The sequence below is a fragment of the Littorina saxatilis genome, linkage group LG3, assembly GCF_037325665.1.
Source record: "Littorina saxatilis isolate snail1 linkage group LG3, US_GU_Lsax_2.0, whole genome shotgun sequence".
Taxonomy (NCBI): Eukaryota; Metazoa; Mollusca; class Gastropoda; order Littorinimorpha; family Littorinidae; genus Littorina; species Littorina saxatilis.
The window spans coordinates 64,872,282-64,885,112 of record NC_090247.1 but is presented as its reverse complement, the minus strand read 5'-3'; the positions used below and the strand labels follow the sequence as shown (position 1 = coordinate 64,885,112).

General features: G+C 42.6%; 2 protein-coding genes across 2 annotated transcripts in view; both read left to right on the top strand.

The window, feature by feature from the left end:
- Positions 1–12,544, top strand: part of LOC138961281 (uncharacterized) — a 54,523-nt gene extending 41,979 nt beyond the window's left edge. The window contains exons 2-4 of the mRNA XM_070332884.1: positions 11,232–11,410; positions 11,720–11,801; positions 12,222–12,544. Of these exons, the coding sequence (XP_070188985.1) occupies positions 11,273–11,410; positions 11,720–11,801; positions 12,222–12,544 (543 nt within the window). The 5' untranslated portion in view covers positions 11,232–11,272. The remainder of the gene's footprint in view (positions 1–11,231; positions 11,411–11,719; positions 11,802–12,221) is intronic.
- Positions 3,470–4,654, top strand: LOC138961282 (ankyrin repeat domain-containing protein 29-like). The gene has a single exon (XM_070332885.1). The coding sequence runs from the start codon at positions 3,470–3,472 to the stop codon at positions 4,652–4,654; it is 1,185 nt and encodes a 394-aa protein (XP_070188986.1).
- Positions 12,545–12,831: the final 287 nt, after the last annotated feature.

The following is a 12,831-nucleotide window of genomic DNA, read 5'->3' as shown; positions in this document are numbered from 1 at the left end:
GACAACACAGTTCAACAACGACCCATCCCACTCGACCAAAACGCACCAATTTTACGTATTTTTTAACGTTTCAGATCAAGCCTGTGGGCTACGTTGCCGGTACCGGCAAAATAACGATATGTTACGCCGGGTAGAGGCTATTTTGCCGGTTGGACGCTGCTCAGTGAAGCTAGTAAAGTGAAACGTCTAGTCGGATTCTCCATCTCACAAAGGCAATACACAAGTAATCTTCAATATTTGTATTTCTGATGTGCTAACTTCAAATGCAATTACAACCTTGTCTTATACACGAATAAGAGCCATATTTCTCTCTCTCTCTCTTTCTCTCTCCCTCTCTCTCTCTCTCTCTCTCCGAGTCTCTCTCTCTCTCTCTCTCTCTCTCTCTCTCTCTCTCTCTCTCTCTCTTAAAACACCAAATACACTAATTTAACTGGCAAATATCCGATGATCTCAGTTCGTAAAACTTGATGGCGCTATTGGATTTTCTATTTGGACATCGTCCTTGTGCTGCCGCCAGAGTGCGACTGTCGCGTTTCCACAGCTGCACAAATGTGGATTTCTCATACCCCACAAGTGCCTGTTGAAACTCTTCATACGAAGCAAATTGATCACCGACGTTGAAGCCCATTTTGTTGCTGTCTGTCGGATTGTTGAGCATCGGCGGCCTCGGTTGAACAAAAATCACACTATAACGACAGGGCAGTGATCAACCAATCAACTTCAAAGTTGATAATAAAACTCACTATAAAAGTTCAAATTTGTCAATCAGTGAACACTTCTCTCCCCCAAAGAAATTCCCATCAGAAACTGTCATTTATTGGTGAGTATTTAATCACAGGCGGTAACTTTCACTTTACTAGCTTCAGAGAGAGAGAGAGAGAGAGAGAGAGAGAGAGAGAGAGAGAGAGAGAGAGAGAGAGAGAGAGAGAAAGGGAGAGCAAGAGAGAGAGAGAAAAAAAAAAAAAAAGAGAGAGAGAGAGAGAGAGAGAGAGAGAGAGAGAGAGAAATATGGCTTTTGTTCGTGGATAAGACAACGTTTTAAGAGAGAGATAGAGAGAGAGAGCCTCTACCGGCAAAATAGCCTCTACCGTACCCTATCGTTATTTTGCCGGTACCGGCAACGTAGCCTACAAGCTACGTTGCCGGTACCGGCAAATTAGCCATTTCCTACATTTTACAACAACAAAAACACAACAAGAGTGTTTCCGATATTACTTTTCACTCAGTGGTAACTATCGATTGTAATATTTTTTTTACTCAGTCTTAACTGATTATATATATTAAACTTACACAGTCTCTCTGGCCTACAGAGACAGCATTACGTCCCTTTACTGAGTAGGCTCTTGTCACACTGCATGGTAATCTAAGCTCAGTCTTGAAACGGGATGTGCAAGTCTGTGCGCTATATTGATGTGATTGATTGTTGCAAAATGTTGAATTAAAGATGATTTCAGCCTGTTGTAACAAACTAACACTCTACTCTGAGAAAAAAAAAATCATTGTGTTCAAAATAGATCGAGACAGCAGCAACTAGCTAGCTGCATGCGCTGAGTGTCACTGAGAGAATTGTTACACAGTGTACCCCCCCCCCCCCCCCCCCAATTCAAGACTTCCTCTGTATAAGACCTTGCTTTTTCATATACCTTATTCATGACCTGTGAAAAGGGTATACTTTTTGTGCCAGTCGAAGGGTTGCCATTTCTAGAACGAGGCAGCTCGTTTCCGGAAATGCGCCGCTTTGTTGGAAATCAAATGAGGTTTCGGGAAATCCCGATTATTCCAACTCTGCCCCGGATTCTTACTTTGCGCCCGACAGATGCCACAATGTTTTGTTCACCAATTCCAGAGTTACGTCCTTTCCGCCCAGGGTCGCCTCACACACGCGCACACACACACACACACACTACTGACTGGCACACATATGTAAGGTTTCATTTCAATGAACATACTGGGCAAATGTGAGATTTTTCTCTTAGCCCGAATTAGTCAGTTTTGCCTGCCCTGAAGAGGTGAAAAGAACAAATATAATTAACGTCTCGTCTTTTGAGTGTTTCTTCGGTTATTCCTTCAAGCGTATCATGTTAAAACTAGAGAAGACAATAATATGTCTTGTTATATTGCCGATTCAATAGCCTGAACCTCAAGTGTGCACATACAGACGCATACTTTCAATTTATTAATTTCCTGATTTATTGATAATATTTATTCAGGCTGTTTTTCAGTACTATATCTCCCTCCTGTTTTTCTCTGGGTGTTGCTTTATTTTCAAATGCAAAAGATTACATTTCGTGTTTTTGTTTTGTTTTTGATTTTTGTGTAACCTTTAAAAAAAAATGTTCCGTTCCAAGCTCAGCCGTCTCCGAATTTCCCGTGGAAATCAAGAGATCCACGTATTTTGGTGATGTTTGGAAAACCTTGTGAACTGTTTTCTTCAGTTGTATAAAGATTCACAGTCTAAGGGAGTCCAGCTGTAATTTCAGTGCCTCTGCATTTTCACCGTTGTACGCTGGGTGTCGAAACGGGGACACAGTCTAACATTCTGTCGCTGTCAATCTCAGTCTTCAACGTGGTAAGTAAAAGCAGTATAGGATTATTTTTTGTCAGTCACATACAGGCTTGTCTATACCCTTTTGTCTTTACATGTGTGTTTACGAATGATGCTGGGATTTATTTTCCGTGGGAAAAGTTGGGCAAATCTGATACTACAAGTACTTGAACCCCCGTCTGGGCGCCGCGACGCTTGATATATATATCAGTTTTTTTATTTTTTTTTATTTTTTATATATATTTTTTTTATATATAAAGCCTGTTTGCTGATCTTGATTAAACTGAAGAAGCTGCAGTGCGTGTGGTGGGCTTAGCAAAGGCAACTTGGGTTGTAGATGTTTTCAGACGGCAAGCTTTTCGTCGATTTCAGTGAAATAAGCTTTGGCATTTCGCCGACTACTGAATCCACGCGACATCCAGATGTTCTTCGTCGTTCTTCTTTCCTCGATTTTTCCTTAGTTTCCTTTTTGTTTGTTTGTTTCTTTCTTTCTTTCATCCTTCTGTTATCACACTTTACGCGCAACCTGCTTGCTTTTTCATGTTTCATTATCACGGCTGTGCATGTGGTCGTGCATACAAAGACTTATTGTGAAGAGTTTATCTGTATAGTGTGTTATGGGACAGTTTTTGAAATTAGTTGTACGTCAGTCTAGACTAACCATGCAAAGTTAAAAGGTAATAAGCATGCAGAAATAAACCACACACACACGGTTTGCTGTTGTTGCTGTTGACGTCCACTGATTATGGCCCTACGTGACACTTCAGGCAGACGACTCTAGATAACAAACCGTGGTTTCGTATAGCATTTCTGTTATCAGCATTTTTTTTATCTTCACTGTTTTGCATTCGCATTTTCATAAATGAGGGCTTTTTTTGTAATTATAGTTGCCAACTTGGTGTGTTGCAGATCTGAGTCAACATTATGGCGCCCAACGAACGCTGTTCTGAGTGTCAAGCCGCAGAACCGATCGAGTCACAAACGAAGAGATCCAGTCACAATAACAGCGATACCTGCATCTCACAAAGCTACCATGAGTCTGAAGACACAATTTTACAACAGAACCAACAATGTGAAGTATGTGTGACTTGCAGCGCACACCAGACCGACCAGATGTTTCCAGAGGACACTGGAAATGTCATTTACACAGAGAGCAACATCCCAGCAAGAACTCGGTCTCTTCGCTCGCCAGATTCAAGCAAGTGTAACATCAACACTGCTAACATACACCTTCAGCTGAGTGCTGACACCAACATCAAATCAGATGCTGGTGTGAAAGTTTCGAAGGCTCTAGACTTCACACATTTGCAGGAAGCTTGCTGCGACAATCTAAACATCAAATGTGATGCGGATGTGAAAGTTTCCGAAGCTTTTGACTTCACAAATGTGCTGGAAGCTTGCTGCGACAAAGGTGTAGAAAGTCTTAGTGAAAGCACCAGTGACGTCGACTGTGGGAACAGACACAGCGTGGCTGCTCTAATGGCGGCGTGTGAGACTGGTGGTGTGGATGTTGTCAGAGCTCTGATAGAGAAAGGAGCAGACGTACATGCCACAGAGCTTCCAGAAGCAAAGACTGCTCTACATTGCGCGAGCGGCTACGGTCATGAAGCTATCGTGACACTGCTCATTGACTCGGGGGCTGACGTGAACGCAAAGTCCACAAACAACGCTACACCGTTGCACTTCGCGAGTCATATGGGCAGCCTTGAAGTCACCAAGCTTCTCCTCGATTGCGGTGCTGACGTCAATGCCACCACCACCAAAAACGTCACTCCTCTTCACTTAGCGAGCGAATACGGTCACGATGACGTCACGCGGCTTCTGATACGTCACGGTGCTGACGTCAAGGCCAAGACGAACACACTTGACACCGCTCTCCACATGGCGTGTTTTTACGGCCGTGTCAGTGTTGTCACCGAACTGTTGAAAGAAGGAGCAGAGGTTTTCGATCAAAACTTGAGAGGATGGAGTTGTGTGCTGTGTGCGAGAATAAATGGGCATGTGGCTGTGGTGAATTTGCTAATCCACGCGATGACGAAATGCGCGTATATGACGTGCATGAAAGCGACGGCAAGATTACGTCATTTTGCAAGAGCACCGGCCTGCTGAGTCAGAGACTGTAAATAATTCAGTGCAATATTGGCAAGACTGTATTTCATTTAATTTTATTTTATTTCAGTCTGTCATTTTACGAAATTGGAGACATGGATGTGTTCAGAAAATGTCGCTAGCGTCATGTTTGCACATTTCAAGCATCCTCCACAGATGTGTTTCATAACCGTGAAAGCTTACATTGCACAACTTTATTTTAACACAGGCTGTTGGAGATGTGTCAGAATAGACTTTTTAATTGTTGTTTTTGTCAAGAAAAAACCCACACCGGGTCTTTAAAAATAAAAATGTTGTGAACAAGCTGTATTTAAACATACTCCGCGAAACTGTATCTTATCTGCCATTTATAGTTTAGGCAGACATACCTTTTAGCATAGATTTACTGATATCTGTAAATAATAAACTTTTAATCATTGTTGGTTTTATTATTATTCATTCGAAGAGTACACATTATTCTTATGATTAATACATTCTATTTTAATGACTGTGTGTGTGTGTGTGTGTGTGTGTGTGAAGGTGTTTATGTGTGTCTGTCAGAGAGTGTGTGTGTGTGTGTGTGTGTGTGTGTGTGTGTGTGTGTGTGTGTGTGTGTGTGTGAGTGTGTGTGTTCTAATGTCAGTTGATATTAAAAAGGAGCTCGGGATGTGAATCGTGCGCCTGCACACATACACGCTAATTAACACACACGCATACACACACACACACTCACACACACACACACGCACACACTCACACTCACACACACACACACACACACACACTCGCACACACACTGTCACACTGGCACACATACACGCATACACACACACACACACACACACACGCACACACACACATACATATATACACACACACACGCGCGCGCTTATACGCACAGGTAAACGCACAAGTGCAAACATAAGCTAACAACATTCAACCTTAAACAGTTTTATTATTAAAATCATGATACAATTTGAAATTATATTTTCAGAACATTCGTTCAAGATCTGGAATTATAATTCAATGATGTCCGTTCATGATCTGTATTATTCAGGCTTTTATTTTGCACAACATGGGCCATTCTAGCGACAAACCACTTCATGTATTTCCAAAATATGATCCTTTTCACCTAGAACCTTACGACACGCTGACATAACAGCGGCAAGTTAGCCTTAAGTTATCCATCTAGCTTAAGTTCAAGAACAGTTGATTTAACCCCTTCACTGCCACAGTGGTAGTAACTTATCCGAGCGGTCTATGGGAAAGAACTGTGTTTAGAACCCCAACAAGTACTTGGACAGTGGTTACCTCCCATTTAGTTTTCAGAAATGTCCTGAAATGATGACACAAATCCCACGTATGAGATACGGTTATGGGCGTACGATAAACAGAAAATGACCACGTATTACATACGGGGTGGGCAGTGAAGGGGTTAATCGTCTCCATCAACTTGACTGTCCGATATGTAGTTTCATTGTGTACGTCCATTGAATATGAAAAAGAGAGTAACAACATGAATCGAATTTCAAAGTGAACATTATGCCACAAAGTTAGGGGAAGGGCTCCTAATATGGACCGGCTCCTAATATGGACCACCACCAACTAACGGCGCTAGAGCGCTCAAAAAAAGTTTTATTCGCTGTATTCACCCTCTTTGGATAACTTGCACATGTCAGAACAGTTGCAGAAACACAAATCTCAAAACCGTTAGGTTTTTTCTCTTTTTTCACTTTTGGCAGCGTTCACTCTAAATTTGCCGCCTAAAACGGACTCGTTTCTGTCTACAGCCAAAGCTTTTATCAAACAGAAATGGTTCATATATGACAGATAAAATCGTATTTGTTACAATTCAGCAGTGTTGACCCCGAGTTTCTACTGCAAACAAAAAATAATAGCAAAATCTCAAAGTATGTGCGAGTCCCCTAATATGGACCACCTTCAACAAATCGAAGAAAATAAAAGCTAAAGGCTATTTTCATTAATTCATTAAGAAGCTTGCTGGTAATAACCTATAACTAGCCCTCGAGATTTAAAAAAAATGCAACGAAAAGTCTTCTTTTCGTGGAAGTTGATAATTTCACTTATTTTCACTGTTTTTGATAAGCTTCTTTAGTTTCCTGGTGTGCTTCAAATAATGCTCTCATCAACCCGAAACAGATAAATCTAGAGCATATTTTAATTAGGCTGACTTGTACACTAAGTTTTTTTTTTTAATCAATGACGCTTATATCGCGCATATTCCGTGGGTACAGTTCTAGGCGCTCTGCAGTGATGCCGTGTGAGATGAAATTTTATACGGCCAGTAGATTGCAGCCATTTCGGCGCATATTTACCTTTCACGGCCTATTATTCCAAGTCACACGGGTATAGGTAGACAATTATTAACTGTGCCTAAGCAATTTTGCCAGGAAAGACCCTTTTGTCAATCGTGGGATCTTTAACGTGCACACCCAATGTAGTGTACACGGGGGGGAGGATTCGGACACCGAAGAGAGTCTGCACACAAAGTTGACTCTGAAATAAATTTCCGCCGAACCTGGGATCGAACTCACGCTGACAGCGGCCAACTGAATACAAATCCAGCGCGCTACCAACTGAGCTATATCCCCGTATAGTTGTATCATGTTATTTTGAAATATAGGGGGCTTTTTACAGTGATTCGTGAAGGCCGCTTCACTGGTCCATATTAGGCGCCCAGGCTCCTAATATGGACCCTTTGTGGGTTTTTTCTGTATTTAATTTTTGCTGAATGTGTATCAAAGCTATTTTACTCTAATTAGGCCTAACGATTAACCTAAAAAAGAAGGACTACCAAGCACAAAATGAAACTTCTTTGCACGAAAACAAGCTAGTTATCAGCAATAAACAAAAAGTGGTCCATATTAGGGGCCCTTCCCCTACTTCAGGCAGTTCAAGGCACCGCCATTTCACTCCGTCTGCCAAGTTTGGCACCTTGCAGCATCTTCCTTAAATTTGGGTAACTGTTCTAGAAAATTATCTTGATTTTTTAGACCCCACTCAATGGTATTCGTGTAAACTCATTTGTTCGTAGAGGGACGACCCATAATATGGAGCTGTACTTTACGTTGTCTTGGTGTCATTGTGTCGCCTCCCACAGCGAGGCTGTGACGTATATCGGGTGCATATTTGCAAGATGGCGGCTTTTTCCCGTACGCTTGCGCCAATTCTTGTATCGGAGCTGGACAATTTCCACAACAAAGGCCAACGTACTGAACTCCTATATTTTTCGCTTGTCACGTTCGGCGAAGTCTCGAATGTCTTCTCTTGAACAGAGCAAGGGGTTCATGTTCAGAGGGTATGCGTCTTTTCCTGAAAACAAACAAATTGTTCAGGGAAAAGTTGAAGTATTCAGTGCCAAAGAAGAATAAGAGGATGGATACAGGAATCGATATTGTATCTGAAACCATCCAACCCCTACCCCCTAATTATCTCTCGCTGTCTCTCTTTCACACACAAGCAATCTCAAAATATCTGTCTGTCTCTGGCTCCGTCTGTCTCGGGATAGCAACACTCACCTGTGCGAGGGTCGATGAGAGACTGAAATGAGTTCTCCTTCTCTGTAGTTCTGAACGGAACGGGAAGAGCGGCAATAGGTCCCTGTAACCAGACAACGCGAATCGTTTTGTTGTTGTTGTTCATTTTTCTTTTTGTGATTGTTTGTGTTATGGGGTTTGTTTGTTCGTTTGTTTGTTTGCTTGTGTGTTTGTTTGTCTGTTTTTTTCCCCAGTATTTTTATGAAATGTTCGTGCATTCAGATCACTGATAGGACCAAGTCATCAGCTTAATTCCATCCCTCCTTATTCGCCTTTCCTTTTTATATTTAGTCAAGTTTTGACTAAATATTTTAACATCGAGGGGGAATCGAAACGAGGGTCGTGGTGTATGTGCGTGTGTGTGTGTGTGTGTGTGTGTCTGTGTGTCTGTGTGTGTGTGTGTGTGTGTGTAGAGCGATTCAGACTAAACTACTGGACCGATCTTTATAAAATTTGACATGAGAGTTCCTGGGTATGAAATCCCCGAACGTTTTTTTCATTTTTTTGATAAATGTCTTTGATGACGTCATATCCGGCTTTTCGTGAAAGTTGAGGCGGCACTGTCACGCCCTCATTTTTCAACCAAATTGGTTGAAATTTTGGTCAAGTAATCTTCGACGAAGCCCGGACTTCGGTATTGCATTTCAGCTTGGTGGCTTAAAAATTAATTAATGACTTTGGTCATTAAAAATCTGAACATTGTAAAAAAAATAAAAATTTACGTTTATCTTATTCTCCATCATTTGCTGATTCCAAAAACATATAAATATGTTATATTCGGATTAAAGACAAGCTCTGAAAATTAAATATATAAAAATTATTATCAAAATTTTTTTTTCGAAATCAATTTAAAAACACTTTCATCTTATTCCTTGTCGGTTCCTGATTCCAAAAACATATAGATATGATATGTTTGGATTAAAAACACGCTCAGAAAGTTAAAACGAAGAGAGGTACAGAAAAGCGTGCTATCCTTCTCAGCGCAAGTACTACCCCGCTCTTCTTGTCAATTTCACTGCCTTTGCCGTGCGCGGTGGACTGACGATGCTACGGTCTTGCTGCGTTGCATTGCGTTCAGTTTCATTCTGTGAGTTCGACAGCTACTTGACTAAATATTGTATTTTCGCCTTACGCGACTTGTTCTTCTTTCCTTTAATCAGAGACGCATAATTACCATGATCATAGGGCGCCTCCTCCACATTATCATCACCATCACTAATAACCTTAATGCATGTTCTTTCTTTCTCTCAGTCGAACGGCATCGTTATATGTTTCTGCTCCTTTTTCCCCCTCCTCCTCCTCGTAATCGCTAAATGATAAACTAGTGTAAATATTTTCCTCCGTGGTTTTAAGGGCAACAGTATTGCATACCTCATCTCACCCCTTCCTCCTCCTTCTTCTCTTCCTCCTCCTCCTCCTCCTCCTCCTCCTCCTCCCCATCATCATCGTCGTCGTCGTCGTCATCGTCGTCGTCATCGTCATCGTCATCGTCATCATCATCATCACCACCGCCATCATCCATCATCCATCCCCCATCGCCCATCGTCCATTATCCATCATCCATTATCCATTATCCATTATCCATCATCCATCATTCATCTTCATCCCAATCACCATCATCACGTCTGAGAAACCAAGGTGTTAAAAGGGAGGGAGTCCATATCAGGGGGTATCAAAAGGTGGCTTTCACTGTGCACAACTATTTTGTCAAGAATGCTTTATTGTTGTGACTTGGAAATTTACAAAGTTGGTGTAATGGGCGACGTGGGTTTAACTATTTGTACAAGGAGACGAAAAAGAAAGGAGCTAGATAAAAATGAAAACAAGTTTATATGGTCTCAGTTACACAAGAGTAATCTTAAATATGCATGTGTCACCCAGCAGCATGTAATGTTAAATGTAAATGTTTCGCGATGAAATCTTTAATCAAAGATAGATTGAATAGCCTATAACTTATTTACTGTTGATATCTTTGGCACCGCCGCTTTCAAAGCAATTTTTCCATGCAGTCTTTTATGTCAAGTCGCTGCAAGCCTCCGGCCGAAGCTACGACCCAAAATGGGTTCCTGAAACGACGAAGGCTGTGATTTGACTGCTCAATACAATTGTTTACGAAAATGTCAACCTAACGTCATGAAGAGCAATATGTTCCTCTGATGTTCCGGCTTTCTTCTATGAACAAGATAACAATGAAAATATACTCACCAGAAACATGGACAATAAAAATAACGAACAAGGACCGGTTTCGACGTTCTGTCTTCATCAGCAAAAAAATACAAAACACATAAAAGGGGAGATGACAGCAAGAAAAAGAATCAAATCAGTAAAGTAGAAGTTCTTGTTGCTCTTACCTGCAGTCTCTTGTTCCGATTCGTTTATGACCGGCACGGTGGCCTAGTGGTAAGGCGTCCGCCCCGTGATCGGGAGGTCGTGGGTTCGAACCCCGGCCGGGTCATACCTAAGACTTTAAAATTGCCAATCTAGTGGCTGCTCCGCCTGGCGTCCGGCATTATGGGGTTAGTGCTAGGACTGGTTGGTCCGGTGTCAGAATAATGTGACTGGGTGAGACAATGAAGCCTGTGCTGCGACTTCTGTCTTGTGTGTGGCGCACGTTAAGTGTCAAAGCAGCACCGCCCTGACATGGCCCTTCGTGGTCGGCTGGGCGTTAAACAAAAACAAACAAACAAACGATTCGTTTATGAAACTTAGCACAGCATCGGAGGTTTAACATAATGCGACAACTTTACTTATTGAGAGAGAGAGAGAAAATGTAAGTTTTACGCCCTCACGGCAAAGCCATTAGGGGCATGTTACACGGGAAAACCCGGCTTTGTATGAAAATAAAAAATAAAAATGCAGGGGGGGGGGGGGGGGATGTAGACAGCTAGCTGCCGGCTTCTAGAGGAGACCTGAAGTGGGCTAGGGACCGGGTTGGGTCGTCTTGGGTCAGTGCTGAAATACTTTACTTATTCTCATAGCCTCTGTTTTTATATTAAAAAAAAAAATTAAAAAAACACACCACCCAGCCACTTCTTGTCCAGGTCTCCCGGCCGTCGTCACTCTTGGTCCCTTTGTACCGGATATGACGGCGGATGACGTAGCCATCCCTGAAGCGTTACGTCAGCTGGAGGAGCTGGGAGCTGACGTGGTAGGACTGAACTGTGGTCGTGGTTCTCACACCGTGCTGCCGCTGCTCAGGGAGGTCAGGACAGTCTGCAAGGTCAGTGATGATGATGATGATGATGATGATGATGATGATGATGATGATGATGATGATGATGATGATGATGATGATGATGATGATGATGATGATGATGATGATGACGACGACGACGATGATGATGATGATGATGATGATGACGACGACGACGACGACGACAAGGAGGACGACGACGACGACGACGATGATGACGTCGACGACGACGATGGTAAAGTGCACTTGGGAAACTTCCCACATCATCAGAGACATGAGAATGTTTACCAAGGAGTAACTAACTGTTAGCTGTACCAATCGATGGCTGCTTCTCAGGGTCCGATCGCTGCCCTGCCGGTGCCTTTCAGGACGTCAGACTCGGACAAATCCTTCCAGTCTCTCAGAGACCCACAGACAGGTATTGTGTCGGTTATTTGTAAATTCTGTTGATGTTTTGAAAATGCGGAATGGGGGCAAACACATTACGAAAGAACTTATTCTACAACCCCCGGAAAATAAAGATTTATCTTATCTTACATTCTCTTATCTTCTCGTATCTTATCTTATCTTACCGATGTGATCTAATCTGATGTTATCTGATGTGATTTGAACTGAGCTGATCTGATGTGTTGTGACTTGATGTGATCTGATGTGTTATGATCTGATGTGTTGTGATCTGATGTGTTGTGATCTGATGTTATCTGAACTGAGCTGATCTGATGTGTTGTGACCTGATGTGATGTAGTCTGATGTGATGTGATCTTATCTGATCTGATCATATCTCATCTGATCTTATCTTATCTTATCTTATCCGATCCTATCCAATATGTTATCCCAGGTGAAAATGCGTATCCATTGGACGTGGCCCCCTTGCAGTGCAGCAGGACAGAGATCCGTGCATTTGCACGTGCAGCACGTGACCTTGGTGTACAGTACGTGACCTTGGCGTGCGCAGTACGTGAGGCTGTGTTGCGGCAACTCGTCACACTGCCTGCGAGAACTGGCCCTGGCTTTCGGCAAACATCCGCCATCTTACAACTACGCGCCAAAACTACGTCACAGTTTGCGGTTGGTGACGTGGAAAACATGTCAACCAGAGTTCAGAAGAACCAGCTGCACCTTTTGGGTAGAAAAGCGAATAAAAACATAATTTTGTTGTGATTGTTTGTTTGTGTTGTGTGGTGTTGTGTGTTGAGTGTGTTCTGTGATGCTAAACAAAGGCATTTCATTGTTTGTTCGGTTGGTTGGTTGCTTGCTTGTTTGATTCTGTCTTTAACGTTCTCCTTCCCCCCCCCCCCCATCCTCACCCCTCCTCTTCTTCCTTTCTCTCCGTCTCGCGGTGCGTGAGCGCGCGCACACACGCACACACACACACACACACACACTCTCTCTCTCTCTCTCTCTCTCTCTCTCCGGCTCTCACCGTCGGACTCTGTGTGTGTGTTTGT

Excerpts from the sequence above, each read along its gene's own strand:
- LOC138961282 (XM_070332885.1), top strand. The coding sequence starts at position 3,470 with ATGGCGCCCAACGAACGCTGTTCTGAGTGTCAAGCCGCAGAACCGATC.